The sequence below is a fragment of the Astyanax mexicanus genome, chromosome 22 (genome assembly GCF_023375975.1).
Source record: "Astyanax mexicanus isolate ESR-SI-001 chromosome 22, AstMex3_surface, whole genome shotgun sequence".
In the NCBI taxonomy this organism is placed as follows: domain Eukaryota; kingdom Metazoa; phylum Chordata; class Actinopteri; order Characiformes; family Acestrorhamphidae; genus Astyanax; species Astyanax mexicanus.
In genome coordinates this window covers 28439753-28463101 of record NC_064429.1, presented here as the reverse complement: position 1 = coordinate 28463101, position 23349 = coordinate 28439753, and the positions used below count along the sequence as shown (strand labels likewise).

At 37.6% G+C, this 23349-nt stretch overlaps 1 protein-coding gene and 1 long non-coding RNA gene across 4 annotated transcripts in view; one reads left to right on the top strand and one right to left on the bottom strand.

Annotated features, from left to right (window-relative positions):
* LOC125786990 (uncharacterized) overlaps positions 1-23349 on the bottom strand; it is a 234285-nt gene that overhangs the window by 110891 nt on the left and 100045 nt on the right. The window lies entirely within an intron of this gene.
* On the top strand, positions 93-21911 carry tsc1a (TSC complex subunit 1a). 3 transcript variants are annotated; one of them, XM_007230492.4, is made up of 22 exons: positions 93-375; positions 2844-3030; positions 3535-3638; positions 3861-4013; positions 4294-4438; positions 5090-5244; positions 6166-6239; positions 6349-6509; positions 6642-6754; positions 7835-7997; positions 8196-8314; positions 8414-8474; positions 8706-8789; positions 9773-10274; positions 11359-11429; positions 12590-12762; positions 13163-13345; positions 14684-14794; positions 14898-15020; positions 15958-16145; positions 17184-17348; positions 19054-21911. In XM_007230492.4, the coding sequence occupies exons 2-22, from the start codon at positions 2922-2924 to the stop codon at positions 19541-19543; spliced, it is 3447 nt and encodes a 1148-aa protein (XP_007230554.3). In that variant the 5' UTR covers positions 93-375; positions 2844-2921; the 3' UTR covers positions 19544-21911. The 3 variants fall into 3 exon arrangements, with proteins under 3 accessions (XP_007230554.3, XP_007230555.3, XP_007230553.3); XM_007230493.4 differs by having other exon boundaries at positions 2829-3030; positions 11359-11402; XM_007230491.4 differs by having other exon boundaries at positions 2829-3030.

Sequence of the window (23349 nt, the reverse complement as noted above, 5' to 3'; positions counted from 1 at the left end):
GCTTTAGCACACATCAGACCTTTACACTGCCTGAACGCGACCAGCGATGAATAAACATGACTGACGTCAGTAGTTTGTGCACCGCGCCTGCGCACTGCGCTCCTGTCACGCTCCACGCTAAGCTGGCTGCTGCAGTCGTGCTGCTGCTCACAGCTTCCCGTTGCGAATGCAGTGATCCCGCTGCAGGGCGGCCGCAGGAGGCTCCGGTAGCGCCCGGCTGGTGGTCGTCGTGAACATCGGAGTGACCGGTGGACGTCGTTTTTGCGGCGGAGGAGCTGCGGACTATTTTTTCTGTAGTGCGCGGCGGAGGGATCCCGGTTGGGTCGTGAGGTGGCCAAGATGGCGGCATCGCGTACGGTCCAGAGTTTTTAACGGGTAACTAACGCGAATAAAGTGTTTTTAAAGCAGCTGGGTGGCTTAAACCGAGCTTTTTAGACGCGGTATATGTTGGTGTAATGTATATGGAGCTGTTAGAAACGTGTCATGCCCGTTAGCATGATTTAAACCGATTTCTTTGTGCTGGCTGGCTAGCTGAGCTTAGCTGTGATTGAGAGCTGGCTGGCTGTCAGTCGTGCTGTGCACTGTGTGTTGGCCAATGAAAGACCATTTAAATAGCGTAATATTCATATTATTAATGCTCTTAATCCTTCTATTGTACATATTTGCTATAATAATTGGCGTACTGTGTTTAGAGAGTCACGAATTAACGTTTAAAAGAGTCGTAAACATGCTGCCAGTGAGCATACAGTAGCAGTAGCAGTAGCTATCTAGCTTAGGTTAGTGTACTGAAGGCCCATTGCCCTGCACTTTTTAGTGTTTTCCCTGCATTTAACACATCTTATCAACACTACAGCCCTGGAAAAAGAGACCACTTAAAAATGATGTGTTTCTTTGATTTTACCAAATTAAATATAATCAAGAGGAAGATGGATGATCACAAGCAATCAAACCAAGCTGAACTGCTTGGATTTTTGCACCAGGAGTGTCATGAAGTAATCCAAAAGCAGTGTGTTAGACTAGTGGAGGAGGACATCCCAAGATGCATGAAAACTATAATTAAAAACCAGGGTTATTCCACCAAATATTTCTGAATTCTTAAAACCTTATGAATTTGAACTTGTTTTCTTTGCATTATTTTAGCTCTGAAAGCTCTGCATCATTTTTGTTATTTCAGTCATTTCTCATTTTTTGCTAAATTGCAATATTTTTATTTGCAATTTGGGATTAATGTTGTCTGTAGTTTATACAATAAAACAACAATGTTCCTTTTACTCATACAACATAAATCTATAAACAGCAAAATCAGAGAAACTGATTCAGAAATTGAAGTGGTCTCTTTTGAACTGAATTCTTTCCAGAGCTGTATATCCAGTTAAGGAGGGTGTTGGGAAGCAGGGGAAAGCAGTAAAAGGTGCAGTGAAGTCAGTGGGCCTCCAGGACCAGGGTCGAGGAACACTGCAGTAGCTGTAGCTTATCTATCTAAGACAGATAGCAGCAGCAGCAGCTACATGCAGTCTATTTGTACTTGTTTGAGTAAATTCAAGTTTCTCAACAGCAGAAGCATGTGTAGTTAAGCTAGCTTGGTTAGCTAGCTAGCTAGCTAATTTACTCCAATCACCATCACCCATGCTGATATTTATGTCAAACCCTCTTTAGCCTAAATTAAAGAAATTAATACTAGTGTAATATTACTAGCTGTAATATCTCTGCAATGCAGTTTTCCTTTAGTAGAAACTTTTATGTAAATTTTATGGATCAGCTATGAAACTGTATTTGTCATTTTGACTAGAATGACAAAATTTACTTGATTTAACCATTGATTTAAATGCTATTTTCCTTCTCATTTATAATCATATATATATATAGACAGACAGACAGACAGACAGACAGATAGATAGATAGATAGAAATGTGTGAAAACTCCAGTTCCATGTATCTGTTATGATGCCTTAGTAGTAAAGATGCACCAATGTGGAACGGATATATATCTTTATTGTCATTGGGGTGTACAATAAAATTTTCTTTGCACCATCCCTCAAGTGCATAGATAAAGGGAACATAGGTAAAGAATGTAAACATTCCTGTTTTATACTTATAAATAAGAATGTATTGCAATATAGGCGGAACTAACTATACTAAAGTGGCTTAATGAATGCAAAAAATATTCTGTAATGGTATCAGACGGTCTCAGAATTGTGGGCCATTATTATACAAATAAATGAAAAGTAGCTTAAATCAGTGGATTTTAAAATAGCGTGTCCAGTGTTGGCCAATTGTAGTATTGCAGTCAGCGTCGTTTGTTCCTTTTCCAGCATACAATAAATCCGTAAGCAAAAATTGGTTTGAAAAATTGGCTGATGGTTACCCCCCCAAAAAAAACAAAAAATAGCATTTATCATCTGATAGATCATTGTGCATCCTTACTTACTATTACAAATTATTATTCCAGATATCTTCACTGTAATTCTGTGTAGTAGATGTAAATAAATAGACCAAATAATTTATTCCAAACAAGTATGTTTTTAATAATGTGATCAAATATATTTGTTAAAATTGTACTTTTGCAAATACAGTTTTTTTTTTTTTTTTTTTGTTAGAAAGTAAGACAAAAATGAAAAGTGTGAGAAAGAATGAACGCATGCACATTTCAAAACTAAATTAAAGATGCCTTGAATTACGAGTTGCTCTAGTCAAAATGTAATTATCGAGAGATTGAACCAATGGTAGAACAGTTATGTGATGTATACTGTAACTGGTCAGAATTGCTTCAAGAATATGTTGACCTGGTAATATGTCTAGTCTAAAAGGAAATATTTATGTTTTATGTAGTATTTTTTTGCCCAGGCCCTCCATGTTGACACAGCAGAGCCTTAGAATACACTGTGACAAAGCCTGTAGACCTGCCCTCTGCCCAGCACTGCCATGGCCAAGGAGCAGCCAAACGTGTTTGACCTCCTCCCTCTGCTGGAGTCCACAGATTTACAAGACCTGGAGCAGGTCAAAAGTCTGTTACAGGAGAACCTTAGCACAGGTTTGTAAACTTTGTGAATTTTCGGGGATATTAATTGCGGGATTTGATGCAGCATTTGTTTTTTTTTTTTAAACAAAGACAACCATATTTACCCTACTTGGTTTGGTAATGGGGAGAATTTTGCATGCTATTTTATTAAACCATCCATGCAGTAAGCACACACATGCACACACAGAGCGACATATGGTGGGCATATGTCACAGACCACAGTAGGCAGATATTGCTGTAAAGCACGGATAGCAGCGATCCAATGGACCAATAATGGCAGAGCCTTGTTATTAGGAACCCAGTGCACTAATTTCATGATGATGTACAAATAGAAATGCTCTGAAATTGCTTACATAGAAAGTTAAGATGGTTTTTACCTTCTCTTCTATTGTTTCTTTTTCCTAATACAAGGTTTTCTCTATGACAGTAACATTTGATCTTTTGGCATATAGTGTAGAACTGTATTTTTTGGCCTTATAAGTCCTTATTTATATTTCCTTTTAATATGTGTGCTAGATAAAGGATCTTTGCTCGTGCATGGCCTTGTGGATTACTATTTGGACACCAGCTCTCCTCAGGCTGTGGACATCCTGTCCTCCATCAGGGAGCCTCATGACAAGGTGAGGAAAGCATCTGCATTCCCTCGTGTGCTGACAGTGTGGAGGAGTTAGTGTGCACTGTATCAGAGGTGCCAAATTGTGTACTGTGCATTCCAGCTCCTCCTGGATATAGAGATTTGATAGAGAATTTTACATTTCGAGCCAAGCATTTCTGTTTTGCTCTGTTAACGGTCACATCATAACCCCACATTAATCATTGTGGGTTTTTCTGTCTCCCTCCAGCACCTTTTGGACAAGATGAACGAGTGCATGGCCAAGCAGGGCTGCAGACTACCAACCCTCACCCTCCTCGGCCACGTTGTCCGCAAGCAGCCGTCGTGGATCCACAAGATCCCTCGCTTCCCTCTGCTTGCTTCACTGCTCAAATGCCTCAAGGTACTGGGCGAAAGGCCAGCCAGGCGGAACTAACTCTGGACTGGGAGTTTTTGAAAGTGGATAATGTCCTAGATATGGAGGGCTGTTGAGGGGAACATGGGTTACACAAGTACAGAAATGAATACTGTATTACAGAGTGTCTCAGTGCTTTTATAATTTATTTCATATTTTTTGTGAACTTGCTGCTTATAATGAAAGAAAAGCTTCTTTTCCTTTTATGCTATCTTTTTAATACCATGTTTTTTTCCCCCCTTCCTGTTTTGTTTTGTTTCTACAACAGACTGAGTCCGATATCGTGGTTCTCATTACTGGAGTGCTGGTGTTGATCATCATTCTACCCATGATACCACAGACTAGCAAACAACACCTGTTTGAGTTTTTCGATATCTTTGGACGTCTGGCAGCTTGGAATCAGAGAAACCCAGGTAATTTTATCATTAGTGTGCCAAAAATGCATGCTTTTTTCTATAAAGAAATGTAATCTCCCAATTCAATGTTTTATGAAATGTTACATACATCAGATTATGTGCAGAAGAATGCATTTATTGTTTATAGTATTTTAACAGTTCTTTTTGACGAATGGAAAATAAGTATATGACTGTGATTGGAGTGAGAAATGCTCAAATATGAGCTTACTGGTCTTGGTCTCAGCATGAAATATGTTGATTTTTCTTTTACAGAAGGCTTGTGGAGGAAAAAGCTATTTTTAGATTTCACAAAACTTTATTTTTTCCAATTCTTAACAGAAACTGTTGCTAGCATACATTGTGTTCTCTCAGTGCAGTTAGTGTGTAATTAGCTAGCTGAAAAGATAGGTGAGATTCTGAAAGCTAGCATTGGCTAGACTTAGCAAATAGCTAAGTGTGAGTCTGGAGGTGATGAGCTGCTCTCCAGTATCAACACCACCACCATGTTCTCCCTGATTTGTAATGTGATGTACTTCTACAATGTAAACGTTATGTAAATTTAAGATGTGTAAATGTGTAATGAGACAAGACTGTTACATAACAGTTTTGGGGTTGTTAAAACCATTTAATCTGTTTCTATGTACCTTACTTTGCATGTATGTTCTGTAGGCCATGCTCAGGGAGTGTATGCGGTTCACCTTCATGCCAGCGTTTATTCACTCTTCCACCGACTTTATGGCATGTACCCTTGCAACTTTGTGTCCTACTTGCGAGCCCATTACAGTATGAAGGAAAATGTGGACACGTTTGAGGAGGTGGTCAAGGTGAGGCTGCAGCCGTGCACTTTCAGTATGTTCTGTTATTTTTTTTTTAGTTTTTCTGAAAGAAAAAGGAATTCCAGGACAGTTGCAGTTGGATTCATATTGAAGACAGTATTGACATCAGTGTATAATAAAATATTTGTACCGTATTTTTTTTCCACTATAAGAGGCACCGGATTATATATTTTGAAATTAAAGTATTTTATTTGTGCCTTATAGTTTGAAAAATACTGTAATGTGTAAAATAATGATACAAAAAACATGTAAACCCTGATTTCTGTTATTAATGTGATTCTTGTTACGAGTTATTTTATCAACTTATCGTACAAGATATATTTGCACAACCGCAATCATTTTACTTATTGAGAAAGACCCATAAATGTGAGGGAGCCAGTATGTCGACCATAAAACACTGATTTGCTCTATTTATATTATTTAGAGGAGATATAGGCCTGTCATGATAATTACATTATCTTATTATTGTACAATATACAGACTCGTCTGTTAAACATTTTGCTGACCTTAATATCATATTATGTTTGTTATAGTGTTTTTTTTTCTTCTTAGCAGTAAGAGCATTAACATGAACATGAACATGAATAACATGAACAACTTTAAAACAGCATTTTCTTATGTCTGAATATTAAGTCAAAATTTTAAGTTTACTTTACTCTTTAAAAGTGTTTTTGTATTATTGTGTAATGCAATTAAATTATTATATCATTGCCTAAAATTGCTCTCATTATTTTTGGGTCTATTCTCGTCCAGACAGAAATAGTTTATTTGTGACAGGCCTGATTGTACATCCCTAAATATTGCAAAATGCCAGGGTCTGATTAAAAGCTAATCATACCTATCTGTTTATTCACATAGATAGCACTTATGCTTTCAGTTGTTAATGATTGTTGGTTCATTTTCAATCAGCCAATGCTAGAGCATGTGCGGATACATCCAGAACTTGTCACTGGAACCAAAGACTATGAACTGGACCCCATTAGGTATGTGTCATTGCTCTTCATGTCATAGTTATGTCTGTGTATTAATATATTGACATTTTATTTTAATGTTATTTGTTGTTTTTCTTTTTTCTATTCCTCCCTGCTCTAGGTGGAAGAGGTTTGAAACCCACGACATTGTGATTGAATGTGCCAAAGTTTCCCTGGACCCGAAGGAGGCGTCTTGTGAGGAAGGCTACTCGTCCCTGCCTGACCACGTCCCGCGCCGCCCTGTCGACCACAGCAGGTCCTTCTCAGACCTCAGCAGCCATGGTTAGAATGAATCCTAATTCTAAGGACCTTTCATAAGTGTTCGGATCACTGGATTTTCATTGACTCAGAAAATTGCTCATGGACGTCTTGATCTGTTGTGAATGTGTTCATTGTTTTTGTATCTTTTCGCAGGAAGGTCTTCTTTCAACTCCATGGCCACAGTTCGCCAGTCCCTTTCCCTTTCTTTGCCCCATCTCACAGTCAGCCAGCATGCATGCCTCAGCCCACAGACCCCCAGCCTGCAGGTAAACCACTGCACTAATAAATGCTCTCATTCGACTAACACACAGTTTGGATTAACTAAAGATGCAAATGCATTTGATTGCATAATAATTTGTATATGTAATAGATTATTTAATACAGTAATATGAAAAAATTGGGGCATCCCTGATAATTTTCATAAATCATTGGTTGTTCGAATCACAGTGGTATTTGGGAAGTGAAATGAAGTTTATAGGATTTACAGAAAGCGCAATAATAATTTAAACAAAATTAGGCAGGTGCCTAAATTTGATGATTTTTTACAAAGGAAAATTATCAGGGGTGTCCAAAATTGTTCAAACCACTGTATATCCATTATGCAGTTGGATGCATTTTTTAAGTGTCAGACTAAATTCTTGCAAGATCAGAAATGTTATATTTTAAAGACTTGAATGTTATTGCTATTTTTCAATTCCCACTGTAATTCAGAATGACCAAAAAAGAAAATTAGAAGATCAACACAAACATTGAAGTCAGAACAAGCACAAAATTACTTTTTGTACAATATTAGCATAATATATAGCATAATTTTTTTTTTTTTAAGTTATCTTTAGTTTAAACTGTTATTTAAGTATGTGGCCACTCATAAAGATTGAAACCTGGCATTTCAGTGATAGCCATTGAGTTAACAGGACAGAAAGCCAATTAATACATTCATTTATTACTTTATTTATTAGATTTTGTCAGCAGTCACTGGCTATTTCCCAGATACCAGTGAAGCCAAAGATGAGATACACAGCAGCAGATTAACCTTGAATTATTATTATATTATTATTATTTAGTAATAATTTTTTTAGCTGCTTTGTTTTTGTATTTTTTTTGTAAGGGAAATAGTTAGTATTTGTGGTTCTTGCAATAAAAACATTTAGGAACCCCTCATTTAACATGTGAGCTGATAGCATGTTAGCAGTGTGGCATGCTAAGTTAAGCTCAAGCTGATTTGGTGTCTGAATATGTCCAATACGAAAAAAAAAAAAAACATATGTTTGGTTAGTTCCCTAGTAGCTGCTTTATAGATCGGGCTGTGTCTAGTTGTTTTAATGTTTTGTATAATATAATAACAGGGTGCTGAGGTGACGTCCTCAGGGATGAAGGAGGTCTTATGGAGTCCTTCCTCAGTCTGTGGCATGAGTACCCCTCCCAGCTCTAGAGGAATGTCCCCCACCACCGTCACCGATCTCTCACACAGTGCCTCGCACCTCTCGGGACGGATCCCCGGCACGCCAGGTCCGACGGGTTATAAAAAAAAGGCTCTGTTTTGCCTCATGGTTTAGTGGGAGTGTTTTTTCATAACATTTCATTATATTATATTACATTTCCTCAGGGTACAGAGTCATGGATTAGCCAGTGTGAGGCTTTCTGTTTGTATCTCCTGAGGCTGTGTTTGCTGGAGCTTAATGCTGAGTAATGTCTTTAATTCCACAGTGGATGGAAAGTGGACTCCATCTGCCTCCACGCCCTCAGGGTCCTCTCCTCTCCCTTCACTCTCTGAAGAGCTTGAGCACACTGTACAAACCACCAGCACTACGCTTCCTCCAGCTAAGGTATACGGAATCACTCATGCTGGGTTGTTCTTCTTTATATTTATATCCATTTTATTGACTGTAGTTTTCTTTTTCCCCCCAATTATGTAACTTTCCCAGGCGAATCAGGAGCCAATTAAAGAGCTTAAAAAAGGCACACCCACAAATATCAATAGCAAGGGTATGTAATAGCTTTAATTATGTTTTTTTTTTTTTTTTTATTAAGGACGAGACAAAAATATGTTTTTTACATAGTGCTACATTTCCTTTTTACTTACAAACACTTCAGTGTTCCCCACAGAACTGAACCAGTGGTTAAGTTACCTAAAACCTTAAGGTGTCATTTTTCTACATTTTTATTTTAGAGATATCTTAAACTAAAAAAGGACTTGTGCTCTGTGCTATTTCTCAGGGGTTGCAGCTGATGGCTTGAGTCCCATTACGTTAACAGAGCTCCCTGACTTTGTGAAAACAACAGAACGGGACAGAGAGGAAGGTAAGGATGGAAATATTACAGACTAATAATACAAACTAATGTTTTCTTTTTTATTTAGTTCTTGTGTTTTAAGCAGTTGTGAGATTGTGATTTGTCATTTAAAAGGAACTGTTGTTAATAAATTAGTATATGTTAAGATTTTGTTGCCTGGTTATGGCGGGTGATACCTACAACATACAGTACATTTCTGTTTCTGATACCATTTTTGAAACCTTGAGTATCAGGTGACGTCTATACAAGTTCATTATTATCTTTTAAGAGCTGTCATGCTGACTGTATGGCCCGAGGATCAAAAGTTCAAATCCTGGGTCGTGCTGTTGGCATCAGCAGCTGGAGTTTGAGAGAGAGAGAGAGATAAAGCACAATTAATTGGTCATGTTCTCTCTGGGTGGGTAAATTGTGTGAAGATCTGGTGTTTCCTCTGAGCATTCCGCTGCATAGTGAGATTGAAAAGAGGCATGTGCTTGTCCTCATTGTCCTAGTGTTGGGGTCATATGAGGTCTGTTTATTGATTAGTGAATGGTTTAACTGGATCTGCTAACAGAAAGCCTGGTAAAATAATTGTTAAAAAAGGTTTTAAAGCTATTTTGAAGCAGTTTATCTTTTTTTTCATGCTAAGCCTGCTTATTGATGCTTTATTATTGTCCAGCTTTTCTGGCTAGTAGAGCTGTGTATTAGCAAGATCCTGGTGATATGATTTGTGTCATGATACAAGGGTTGCCATTCAAAATAATTTTTAACTTTTCATTTTAATGAACAAAGCTCTAGTTTAAAATCATACCAATAAATGCCAATACCAATAAAATCTGAGTTAAGGGAAAGTCAGTGGGATCTGAAGAATGAACTGAATGAACCACTGTCTGCAGCCAATCTTTACATGTAAACTATTAGATAAAAATAACACAATACTGCGTTTTTGAAAATCCCTCTCTGTCTAGTAATTATTTGTTGAATATTCATCGTACACCATTTTCTCCCCTCAGATGCCATCACAGAGGAGTTACGGACAATAACCCAGTCCAAGGTGGATCTTTTGCCCAAACCAGCACTGGACTCCTCCTTCTCCAGCACCACAGACTCCATTCTCCCTTTAAACCCCAGCAATGATGTCCTGCCCTGTAATCTGGCCTCCACGCCGGAGAGAGCCACGAATCCTGCTGAAGGAGTGGATCAGCATCCTCCCCTTTCCTTCTGGCCTTGTTTCACACCAATAGAAAACTCGTTCAGCCCTTGTGCTGCAGATGACCCCTTAGTGGAGCTGTCCAAGGGGACGTGTCCCTACGAACCACTGTTTGACCTGGCCCTGCCCAGACTGGCCTGTCTGTTTGTTGGGAAGAAGATGGTGGAGGCCCAGCAGAAGGCTGGAGGGCATTCAGAGCACCGAGAAGAGCTGGAGGGGGAAGATCTCTCCACCACGTCTCCTCTAGAGGTGCTGGATCGCCTCATCCAACAGGGCTATGACCTCCATGAGAAAGTGTTGAAGAGGTAAGGAGAGTTTAAATGCAGATATTCTTTTTAAAAAGTCTTAATGTGTTGTTTCTATATATTTCTATTACACTACATTATCAAAAAAGAGGTACCTTGCTACTATTTAGCCAAAGACAGTGATAGTATTTAGAAATCTGTACATATTGCACATATTAAGAAATGGAGCATCCTGATTGGCCTCTCCTTATGCTAAGTTGGTCAGTGAGGTTTCAGTGTGGGTGAGACTTGCAGTGCGAGACAGATAGAGACAGAGAGCTTGCATACAGTGAACACAAACAAATTACATATGACTCCGTAATACTTTAGTCTTTCTTTGAGGTATTGGGTGAAATAAAGAGATTTCTGCTGCTTAGTTTGAACACTGACATCTATATTACCTGTCATGATGAGGTGAGTTTAAACAGGTTAACATTACTAACGCTAGTTAAAGTTAAAGCTAGTTAATGCTAATACTGCTCCTTCCTTATTGCTGGAGAAACTTCACTAAAACTCTATTATAACACTATACTGTGTGTCTTTACTGCTCCTTAATACCTGACTGGCAAAATTCATACATAAGGCGCACCAGATTATACGGCACACCATCGATTTTTGGGATGGATTTCTGACTAATCGTCAGATTAGTTGACTACTAAAATAGTCATTAGTTGCAGATCCACAGTGTACCAGGAATATGTCACAGTGGGTATTACTTCCCACAGTGGACAGTGCAGTGTATGTTAATAATGGTGACTGGCAGTGTCTTTCTTGTCTGTTCATATGGAAAATTCTAGCCACTCATAATCACAAATCACATTCACCTTCAATGCAGGAAACCCCACATTCATATCCTGCAGGTAATTGCAAAATGGCAAAAGTCTTAGGACATAATCAGGACAAGTACCTGTCCCATGTCACATTTCTACAATATAAAAAGATTTTATAGAGTCAAAGATTCCAATTCACTACTATATAAAACCATTTTTGCCTTTGCTTTGATGTTGCTTTGCATTTCATCAGTTTAAGCCTGACTGTGTTTATTTGTTTTAAAGGCAGTTTTGCATAAAATACATAGAAAAGTTCTGCTTGTGCTGTCTTTCAGATCACCTTCTCTGTCAAGCCAGTCATCTGAGTCACACTCTGGAGGTAAACATCATAGCACTAAAGGAAAAGGTATTTAGAAATCTCATTTACAAATAGACTGTGCAGAAGATTCTGTCCTCCACACTGTCCTTTAGGTCCTCTGTGCCTGTCTGTCTGTATCCTTTTCTATTCCTCTATTCTTGTGTGTGTCTTAAAATTAATACTTATTCTTCTTTCCTGATGTATGTGTGTTATATCGGCCTTAATAATTAGGTTTTATACCGGTAAAACTGTAAATCTCTTTGATATGCACAATTTTTAATTCAGTACCAAGACTATTAGGCATATAGCAATATTATGCTTATACAGCTGTGGAAGAAAAATAAGAGACCACTTCAGTTTCTCGGATTTTTCTTTTTTATAGGTAGATGTTTGAGTAAAATAAAAATTGTTTTATTCTATAAACCCTTTGCCAAATTCCAAATAAAATATTGTCATTTAGAGCATTTATTTGCAGAAAATTAGAAATGACTGAAATAATAAAAAAGATGCAGAGCTTTCAGACCTCAAATAAGGCAAAGAGAAGTTCATATTCATAAAGTTTTAAGAGTTCAGAAATCAATATTTGGTGGAATAACCCTGGTTTTCGTGTATCTTGGCATGTTCTCCTCCACCAGTCTTACACACTGATTTTGGATCCTGACTTTATGCCACTCCTGCTGCAAAAATCCAAGCAGTTTAGCTTGGTTTGATGGCTTGTGATCATTCATCTTCCTCTTTATTATATTCCAGAGGTTTTCAATTTGGTAAAAAAAAAAAATAAAAAAAATTTAAGTGGTCTCTTATTTTTTTTTCATAGCTGTATGTGCCTGATATTTTAACTGTATTAAAAAAAATACCTTAAGCAACGTTATGTAGCATGTTGCCTTAAATTATCAGCTTTTAAATTATCTTAATGCTCAACTGTCTTAAAATAGGAATAATACAGTCTCTATCATTCCCACTCTTGGCTTGGCAGGACTGCAGTTCCTGAAATATTATTCTGCTGCTTTAGTGCGTTAGTGCACATGCTTCTTTCACTTTAGATCCTGGTTCTGTATCTTTAACCTTGTCTAGAAATGTAAAATGTTTTTCTCAATTTGGGTGATACTGTTTTTGTCAAATGTTATATGCTGTGCTCATTAATGCTAATGAACAGTAGTGAAGTTCTTTTTTTTCCTGTGATTCTGATACTACTGCATATTTTGCAGGTGTAAGTCCAGGAGCTCCTGATGAACTAGCATTGCTGCGCAGTCAGCTGCTGCTACTGCATAACCAGCTGCTTTATGAAAGGCACAAGAGAGAGCAGCATGCGCTGCGGAACCGCCGCCTTCTCCGCCGTGTCATCAACGCCACCGCACTGGAGGAACAGAACAACTCTATGGTAATAAAGCAGCTCACTGCTACAGAAATAGAACATAGTTTTCCGCTTGTTAATCTAAGTGTGATCTCGCCTTCACATTTTTTTTTCACATTTGTTTCCTTTGTTGTGACACGATTTGCTTATGAATGTTTATGTAAAGGATATTTAAAAGTCAAGGGTCCCTAACTTACGCCCAGAGCAAGGTGCATTGCAATGCTCATTGCTATCTTACAACCTACCAACAGTCTATTTTCATGAACATTAAATCACACACTGCTCTTCACCACCCAACCATAGTCCATTTTATCCACAATCACTGACTAGATCTTTTCTGCTTAGATTTGGAGCCAGTGTTTCTTCATATGTATGACAAATCAAATATGACAAACTGCATTATCCATATTTTGTGTTTGTGGTGAAGAAGGCCCAGCTGCGGCTGCAGGAGGTGGAAACCCAGGCTTTAAGGGTAAGCCTGCAGGAAGAGCAACAGCGGTCAAAAAATCTTCATCAGGATCACGAAGCACTGGTGCAGCAGCTCCATAGCCAGGTCCAACAGCTCCAGCAGGAGAGGAACGAGTACCACACCAAGACTCAGGAACTGCAGGTTAGCTGGTTTTCTTTCTTCAGTTTCAGCACTGCTTTACCCTGAATTGTGAATTACTGTATGGAAAATTAATTGGGACGTCAGGGTTTCTACGGTCATGAAAAACCATGGAACTTGAAAATAGCAATTTCCTATCCTGGATAAATTTTTAGGAAAATAAAAACGCCCATAAAGTTTTGGAAAAGTCATGGAAATTTGAATTCTTTTTTTTTTTTTTTTGTATACCGACTGAGAAAAGCTGTTTTGGTTCTGAAAAAATTATTGAATAATTTACTTAACATTAGGTAGCTGGCTGCGAGGAGGCTACTCTGACTGGAGCTTTAGCTGCACTATAACTGTAACTGTGTAAATTTACACAGAGAGAAAAATAATAATTTAATGCTATCTGTTTTCATTCAGATATGTTATTCAGCTAGTAAAATGTGTGATATTTCAAAGTTCTTTTTATTTGTTTCAGGTAAGACGAATAAAAAACGGCATTTTGCATGTATTTTTAGTTTTATTGTCCATGTCTGTACTGGTGTTTTAAAGATCTTATGGTCATGAAAATTTGCAGCAAAGTCATGGAACTTATTGGTTTAAAAGTGTATAAACTCTGACACTTGCTCTTTTATTGTTTCTTATGAAAAATGACTTAATCCTGACTTTGTTGAAGTAACTGTGTCTACTGTTCTGCGAAGTCTTTTTACTAGGTCTTCAAGCATTGCTGTGACAATTTATACTGTAAATATGGTATCAAAATACACCATATATCCAAACACATACAGCTCTGGAAAAAAATAAAAGAACACTTACAAATTAAGAGTTTCTTTGATTTTACCAAATTGAAAACCTCTGGAATATAAACAAGAGGAAGATGGATGATCACAAGCCTTAAAAAAAAGAAAACCAGGGTTATTCCACCAAATATTGATTTCTGAACTCTTAAAACTTTGTGAATATGAACTTGTTTTCTTTGCATTATTTGAGGTCTGAAAACTCTGTATCTGTTTTGTTATTTCAGCCATTTCTCATTTTCTGCAAATAAATGCTCTAAATGACAATATTTTTATTTGGAATTTGCGATAATTGTTGTCTGTAGTTTATAGAATAAAACAACAGTGTTTATTTTACTCAAACATAAACCTATAAATAGCAAAATCAGAGAAATTGATTCAAAAAATGTAGTGGTCTCTTAATTTTTTCCAGAGGTGTATATGTTGATTTTGCATTTATGAATTGCTATGATTGTTTTTTTTTCTGGCAAACAGAAAATTGAATGATTATGTATGTATGTTTGTATGTATGTGTGTGTGTGTATGTGAAAATAATTGCTCTCGTTTTTTTTTCCCTTGCCAGAGTGACTTGCAGGAGAGCCAGAAGAGAATAGGTGAGATGGAGGCGGAGCTGCAGAGAGCTAATAACAAGCTGTGTAACACAGGACACCTGCTCAGTCAGCTGTCTATCAAAGTAAGCTGAACGTGTTTTAAATAAAACTAAATAAAACTATGCACCATTATGTAATCATTTTCCTGCCATGCAATTAATTTCGTTTGTCTTGCACACACTAAAGCTCAACAGCAGTGAAAGCATGGAGCAGCAGATGGCCTTCTTGAACAAACAGCTGTTACTGCTAGGGGAAGCCAACAAACTGTGTGTGGAGGAAATCCAGCGCTTAGGGCCTGAAGCGGATAAGGTAAATATGAAGCTTCTCTTGTACGAGAAAAGCACAACCAAGTAATATTCATTTCATTATTAATACATAATAAAAAAATGGAATGCACCAGCATTAAAATGTTTGGCCTAAATCAAACAAAATTGAACATTTGGCCAAAGGCAGGTTTTCATTCATCGAACTACTAGGGGTGGGCGATATGGCCCTAAAATAATCTCACGATATTTTATGATATTTTCGCGATAACGATACTCTTGGCGATATGACAAAACACTGAATTAAAAAAAAAAAACTACTGCAACAAAATAAAAAAATGTAATGTTATTATTGCGTACGATATGAAATGGCTCACCCCTAACTGGGATACTAAGGAATACAAGAATTTTATCAGATTTGTAACAGATGTCACTGATCCAGAATGTCGAGATATTAATAATGCACTTCAAATATCTTCATATATCCAGGATTAAAGTAAAATAAATGATACTGGACAGATATAATCTGTCTCTAGTAGATACATAATGGGAAATGAGAACGGTGTGAATTTTATTTTTCTTTTGCTAAAAATTGCAACAAAAAAAAAAAAAGTAGTACCCTGATGTGATAATTAGGGGTGGGTGATATGGAACGATATTTCAGGGTATAATATGGTTCACAATATTTAAAAATGTTTTCCTTTTTGTTTTTTGTTTTTTAAGTTAAGCATCCTGTATTTGTATTTGTATTTAAGAGCAGTTGAACTCTTGTCACTTATTTAAACACATTTGTGTAATTAAACATTTCAGCTGCTAAAGATTTGGTGCGTCTCTATTAAAATCAATAAAATAAGATACTACTTATTTGTGTTGCTTTATATAAGGTTAAAATTATGGAGCGAAAAGTTCAACCCATATGCTAAATGCCACATTACTGTATTCATATGTATCTGTGTCTGTGTATGTATATGTATATGCATTAGGAGCACAAGATGCTGCAGGCATGTTCTGCGCGAGAGGTTGAGAGGTTAAGGCAGAGCTCCATACAGCAGAGCCAGAGGCTGGAGGCAGCTCAGCAACGAATCGCAGACCTAGAAGCCCAGCTTACCAAGAAAGAGCACCTCATTCTGGAGCAGAAGAAGCTGCTGGAAAATGTCAAAAGCCAGGCCAAGTACATGATTGTTTATAAGTCTTTTTACTTTAATTATCTTTTTGTACATTTCTGTGTAGTATTTTTTAGATTTAATTGTAGGTAGAGATGTACATGTATCATACGTACTTCAGTATATTACTATATTGCGAAAATTACATGAGCTAATTTTGGGATAGGTTTGAAATAAAGTGGTTCTTTTTTCCCTCATTAGTGTTGCACTATATAGGGACAAACTACTTAGTTGTTGTTTTGTTTTATAAACTGTGCACAACATTTCTCCCAAATTCTAAACCAAAATATTTTAATTTACAGCCTATATTTGCTGAAAATGAGAAATGGCTGAAATAAGAAAAAAAGATGTAGAGCTTTAAGACCTCAAATAATACCAAGAAAACAAGTTCATATTCATAAAGTTTTAAGAGTCCAGAAATCAATATTTGGTGGAATAACCCTGATTTTTAATCACAGTTTTCATACTTGGCATTTTCTCCTCCACCAGTCTTACACACTGCTTTTGTATAACTTTTGATTATATTGCAGAGGTTTTCAATTTGGTCAAATCAATGAAACTTATCATTTTTGTCTCTTTTTTTTTTTTTTTTTTTTTTTTACAGAGCAGTATATTGTTGAATATTCAAACAACTCTAAAACTCAGCCACTTCTTATTTTTTCTATATCAAAATATTTTAATCTATCAGCAAATTATTGATTTACAGGCTTTGATATCTAGGTGCCACTTTATAATAATATAAAGAGAATAATATATTTGTACTGTAATAGTAGTTGCAGCACAAGTGCATTACATTATTACACAGTTTTTTCATTATGACTCCAGTCAACATCTCATTCTAATCACACTGAATCAAGTTCTCAATATTTAGAATCTTTACACTACTAATTATAAGCCCTCCTGAATGCAATTTCTGTACTAGCATGTGTCACGCCTCTGCTTGAACATGTTGTGTTAAGATTGCTTCCTTCTATTTATAAAGGTGTAAATTCCTCTGGATGATTTGTGTGTTTAAAATATGTGCACGGTCATGTTTTCTCCTGTAGGGGGCAGCTGCAAGCTTCAGAGAACAGGTATCTGGCCCAGAAGCATGTGACTCAGGCACTGCAATCAGAACTGCTGCAGCTCTACAGTCAGATAGAGATCAACAACCTCGCTAACAGCACACCAGCAGGGGGCACAACTGAGCCCAGCAGCCCTCCCAAACAGAGGTGAGGGTGGCCTGAGATTTTCTACAAGCATGTTGTGTCAGATTATGATGCTTCATAGCAAATACACAGTGTCAGGAGAGCCAGAGTGTATATTAAGGGCCTCTTATATATTTACTCTTATAATAACTTGCATATCCGTTATTAATATGTTAACATAGAAAAACTGAAACTAATTAGTAAGTTTGAATAATAGTCATTTTGTTGAAAGGTCCTGAACTAAAACTCCTGTGCATTTAATTTATTTATGATTGATTAATCGGTTGGAGTTTAAATAAGTGCCATTCAGTCCAGAATGCAACAAGTATTAAATTAATTGTTTTTATGTCATCACAAAAAACAGTATGTAGCGTCCTATAATTCCATAATTCCCACAGCACAGAAAACATCAATGAGTATAGACATAGGCAAAATTGTGTACATTTTACAACAATGTTTATTGTCAAAAACTGAATTTATTCGGTTAGCATCATCACTTTTTGTACGGTAACAAGGCTTATGCTTAGGGTGTATATTTTGTAGACGTCTGAAGTCTCCTAAAAGTTGCGTGAGCCTACCGCATATCAATAACGGTCCCCTATTGTCCACAAGTCAGACAAAATCTCCCAGAATCTAGAATTAGTGGCCCAAGAGTGAACACAAACATGCACGCAGACAACACAGACTTTTCCCCCCCAATCGCGTGAGGAAAAGGGAGAGAGAGAGAGAGAGAGAGGGACAGAAAGCCACTCCCCTCGTGTACATATTAATAAAGTGCATGCAAAACAGAGAGGGTTCTGATTGGCCTGTTCTCAGCAAAGAGTCTGTGAGTCAGTCAATCAGTTTTTATATATTTTATTAATTTATTGCAAAAATTGTGCTCATTCATTTCAGGCATATAACACTTTTTTTAATAGTGTGCACCAAGCCATGAGTGCTATTTCTGCCCACCTAAATTATGCTAATGTAAATAGATTTATGGCTTTGCGTTTTTCTGCAAGTGTTCTATTAAATAAATCAGAATACAGACTCCAGGGAGACTTTCATTATAATAACTAGAAAACACACAAACACAGAGAACTCTATCTGACTATTAAAATTATATTCTTTACTGAAATACACATGAGGCCAGAGAGCAGTGAGCACTGTTTCCTACACCGTCAAAAGGCTCTGGATAAACTGGAGAAAAGGTCTGGCTGACACACATGCCAACACCTTTAGCTCAGTTAAAGCAGCACTAGGTATCATTTCCTTGATGTTTTTCTCTTTTTAAAGAAGTACAATAACAGCTTGAAACTCACTGCAGCGCTGCATTGATGTGTAATAGGAGGAGTAGCAGCGGTGCTCTCGTGTCTGTGCTGGGCTCCTCTGAGCTCAAACCAGACTCTGTACATTTTCTGAGGCGGCCACGACCAACGCTCGCGAGAACTGCGACCTGCTTTCCGACCTTTTAGTTCTAACAGTTCTACAAGGACTACTGGTTCATTCTTTACAAACTAACATACAGACACTCTGGCAGAAGCTGGAAAAAGATCGAATATGTCTGTGAAAGCCAAAAAACGAGAGAGAAACTAATCCGCCTGAAACATTTATTACTGGTTTATTATTGGTTTCAGCAGTATATGAAAGACTTCAAATGTCTGACATATGATTATGTATATTTTTTTTTTCAGAATTTATGAAGGATAACTAACTAAGGCAAATGTTTGTCTGTTTATTTGTATTTCAGCTCAAATGGCAATAACACAGGACCTTCCACACCAGCCCAAACTTCTGAGCCGAGCAAGAGAGAGGAGAGTTCCTACATGTGCGTCAATGGAGACCTTTCACTTGGATCTCCACCGCTCACCGCATTGATCAACGGCAGCCAGGAAGAAGACTTGTCTGTCCTGTCCTGTAACTCCCCGCTGGACGTCGGCTCCTGTCCCAGCGCCCAGAGCTTTCTGGGGATTCACAACCAAGAGCTGCTGAATAAGAGGAAGAGCCAGTATGAGGAGGAGCCAGCACCCCTCATCAGCCTGTCCCACGGTCTGCAGGACCCCAGCTTAGAACCTGCAGACAAACCCCAGCTCGGCACGAGCACTGAGGGCACAGCAGCCCAGGCCCTGCAGGAGCCACCCGACCTCCAGCCCGTGGATCGGCCCAGGGCCCGGGCCTACAACATCCAGCGGAGGAGGCAGCAGGACCTGCGCATCATGGACTACAACGAGACCCATTAGGATTAAGAAGACTAAAGTGACGCTGGAAATAAAGTTGGGTTAGCGGGATGATTGCTTGTAACACTAGAAAAAAAGAAGACGGAGAAAGAGAGAAAAAAAAAGATATTTTGAACTTTGCAGCGCTCTTTATTTTTTGCGAAAGAGTATTGCATTGTTTTAGCGAAATTTTTTAAAGCTCTATTGTATGGCCAGAAAAAAAGAGATCTGTACATAATTAAAGAGGGCTTAAAGCTATGGTCAGTATAGTTTAGGAATTGGGTTTGTATTGTTTTGAGCTGTAGTTTTACTGTAGTCACAGTTATGCACTTTCTTTCTACTCTTAGAGTGAGTAACTCTCTTCCATTAGAGTCTGTATGTAAACTGACTTAGGCTACACATTCTAGATCTTACGTTTAGAACCTGAAACATACTGACTTTAGCTTTACCCAATCCATTTACCCTTAAAGAGCAACATTCTGTGCTCTATTTGTTTTAGTCTTGAGAAATTCTCCGGTTCAGGTATTGGTTAACCGTGGATTTTGGAACTTGCTTGGAGGCAAGCGGTGGTAGGATTGCGCTCTTGTGTTTGGCTTGTGTTCGGCCCTTGTATTTTCAAGCAAATCTATTGGTGCGCATGAATTACCCTTGGAGGTGTCCGACTAGATTGTGGGCCCTTACAATTCAGATTAACCCAAGCCAAAAGGGTCTCTATGAGTTTCTACGGTTAGACGAAGAAAATGGAAATATCGTTAATTATCTAAAAAATTAATTGTTACCGAAAATTAATTGTTAATTACTGAAAGCTTCTCTGACTTCTCTGAATAATTTGCTGCAAAAGGAGCAGTGCAATAATGTATTGTTTTTTTAGTTGTTTTTTTTTTTTTTGCTTCCCCCAACAAATTGAGCACTGTACATTGTTTGCTTCATCAAATGCAGCCGAAATAATAAGTAGTATCAATAATGAAACAGAAACAAAAACAAAAAACAGCCGCTAGGTAGATAGATAGCAAGCGAGCGCGTTGTGACAAATTTGTGACAAAATGTTTTTGTTGTAAAATCCAGCCCAATGTGTGTATGTTGTAGCCCTGCTTTTGCTATAATGCTATATGTGCTTCACCTTGAGAGGAAAAAAAAGATGAAGCTTGTTAAAAAAGATAGAGATTTTATTTTTTACGAATTCACTTCAATACTGGGATTGTGTAGCCCAGTCACCAGTGCAATACTTCTCTTAGCATTACACCTCATGTCAGCTCAAAAGCATGAAAGATAAAGCCCCGCTCCTTGGCAAGACACATCAAAGTCTTGCTCCGTACAGAGCTATGCTGCTGTTCAGTTCATCCTGCAAAGACTGTAGTGCCTCGGATTCGGCCCCTCCAGGCTCTGGAGTGAATGATGGATGTCTGGATGTATGTCTGATTTTACAGTGAACACAGTTGTGTGATGAGGAAACCGCCGCTGCTTGGAATGTGTGTGAAATGTGAATGTGAATGGTCCATGGTAACAATGTATGGACTGCTCTCTTAAAAATGAAGGTGCTACAAAAGGTTCTTTGAGTGATGCCATTGTTGTAATGCGAGAGAATGAGATTCATGTCCCGTGGAAGATAAAGAACTATGACCTTGAATGAGGGTTTCTTGTCGGTCCTGTGCATGGTCAGATCTAGCCAGATGCCACCGGTCACGATCATTACCAACCTCTGCTCTGTGGTAATGATTGATGCCCTCTGTGATATTTTACCTGACAACTTTGGAAATAGAATGTACAATCAAGTCTCACTTTATCCAAAATTTCAATAATTCTTATTGCATTGCCATGAGCACCCTGGCACACTAATCTGTTGAAACTTACTCACGAGATAGGATAACACCTCACAGCCTATACATGTGTGGGTGTTCCCAGCCGTCCCCAGACGTAACTCAACTCAAAACGTTGTGATCATATTACATTACTGCTATCCCATGACTTTTTTCCCATTACATGTCAGTTAGGCAGCGCTCCAAGAACATTTGTTTGATGCACCTTTATTATTATGAGAGCGTACAGCTACATAGCTAAAGCAAATACACTAAAACTCCATACATCCTGAAATCTAAGCTCACAAGTCCATGGAATGATGTCAGGAGGGTTTTTTTCTTTTTGTCTTATTAATTTTTTCCATTTTATCCTCTATACCATACATTGGAAGTCTGGTGGTCAGAAAATGAGCTTGAATTAATAACAGCTTTCTTATCGCCAAAGTGTACAAGCATTTTTCCTTTTTAGCCAAATTAGGGCTATTTCTGATCATTCTCTTGCAGTTTGGTTCAATACGGACTGTTGAACTCTGTAAGAAAATTATAGTTTAGTCTGAAAAATGTGATAACAGGTTAGAAAAACAAAAAAAAACAAAATGTGAAATATTGCACAGCTTTTACCTGTAACTGAGGAGTACACCTCAGGTTTTCAGTGCTAAGGTATGGAAGTTATTGTAATTAATTGTTCAAGCCTAGTCTTGGATTTTTTTTAAGCGGTGCGTCGGTAGAACAGAATGGCTTCGTTCAGGAAACCCACTCTCCCAGTGGATGAAAAGCATCAGCCAAGACTCATTATTGCACCTGCTCACAATTACAAATCTTGCAGCTTATATTTCATTTTAATGAAATGTCTCCATAAACATTGTTACTGCTTGTTTTGCGAGCAAAAGCCCTCCCAGACATTTGTGTGATTTATATAGTTCACAAAATGCCTTAAATAAGAATAGGACATCTCTCCTCGCCCCAGAGGCAAATTCCAGTGGTTTTTTACAACTATGGTACAATTTGACAATAATCTGGAGTGGAGTCAGATGTCCTCAGGGACTCTGTTCAAAAAGTATTGATTCTGAATACAAACACAGAGGAAAAATAAAGGTGTTCTACTTGTTAAGCTATGATCAAGAAAAATAAAAAAATCTATGTTTTGCACATTTTGGCTGTTGGTTGATGATTTGTTTTTTTCCCTTATTTAGCAGTTGGTAGTAATTAGCAGATTTTGGGTATATTTGTGAGGAAAGTAGCATATTTTTTACTCTTGTTAACTGTATTATAACCATTATAGTTCCTAATTTTATATTTGTTTTAGTCCATGAGGTTATGCTGGTTATATCATTTATAACCATATGGATCCCAAAAACAAAATATTGGGACCAAATAAACTTCCAAGGTTCCTGTTAGGACTGGACATATAGATATCTGTATAATACCGTCCATTATAGTTAGCTTATTAATTCATATGCGTTTACTGTAGGAAGAAGGCCACAACTGATAGATGTACACTAAAAACAGATGTGGTATTAAACCGTGCCCACCATAGTTGTGTTTAGAAACATGCTAAGTTTGAATGAAACAGAATAGCACATAAACTTGAAAGAACCAGTCTGAAGCTGTGTTTCAGATTAGTTAAAACTGTATAAAACACCCCGAAGATCATACAATCTGTAACGATACGATCTGTAACGACATTGTAATTACTCCAATTAAGGATTTATTGGCGTAAGTTGCACACAATTTGAACACCAATATTCTTCACTGCAAGTTTACCCTATTCATTTGATTAGCACCACCATGTAGAGAAATAAAGCCACAACAAAAGGCAAATTGACACTCAGGTTTCAATGAAAATATTGATATTTGACACCACCCAACCCAGATTGTTAACTCAGCTCACATTGAAGCTTTACTGTTTGTGTTTCAAAAAGATTCGATTTCGACCAAGCAACCATCGATTTATAAACTCTCAATTTATAAACAGAAACTCTACTGCAGTTCTTAACAGGGGTGTAGCAGTAAAATCTGGGCCCTGTACACTCT

Coding starts and splice junctions, on each gene's coding strand:
- tsc1a (XM_007230492.4), top strand. CDS start 2,922: ATGGCCAAGGAGCAGCCAAACGTGTTTGACCTCCTCCCTCTGCTGGAG. Junction 4,439..5,089: donor TTGGAATCAGAGAAACCCAG/GTAATTTTATCA, acceptor TATGTTCTGTAG/GCCATGCTCAGGGAGTGTAT. Junction 6,510..6,641: donor CTCAGACCTCAGCAGCCATG/GTTAGAATGAAT, acceptor ATCTTTTCGCAG/GAAGGTCTTCTTTCAACTCC.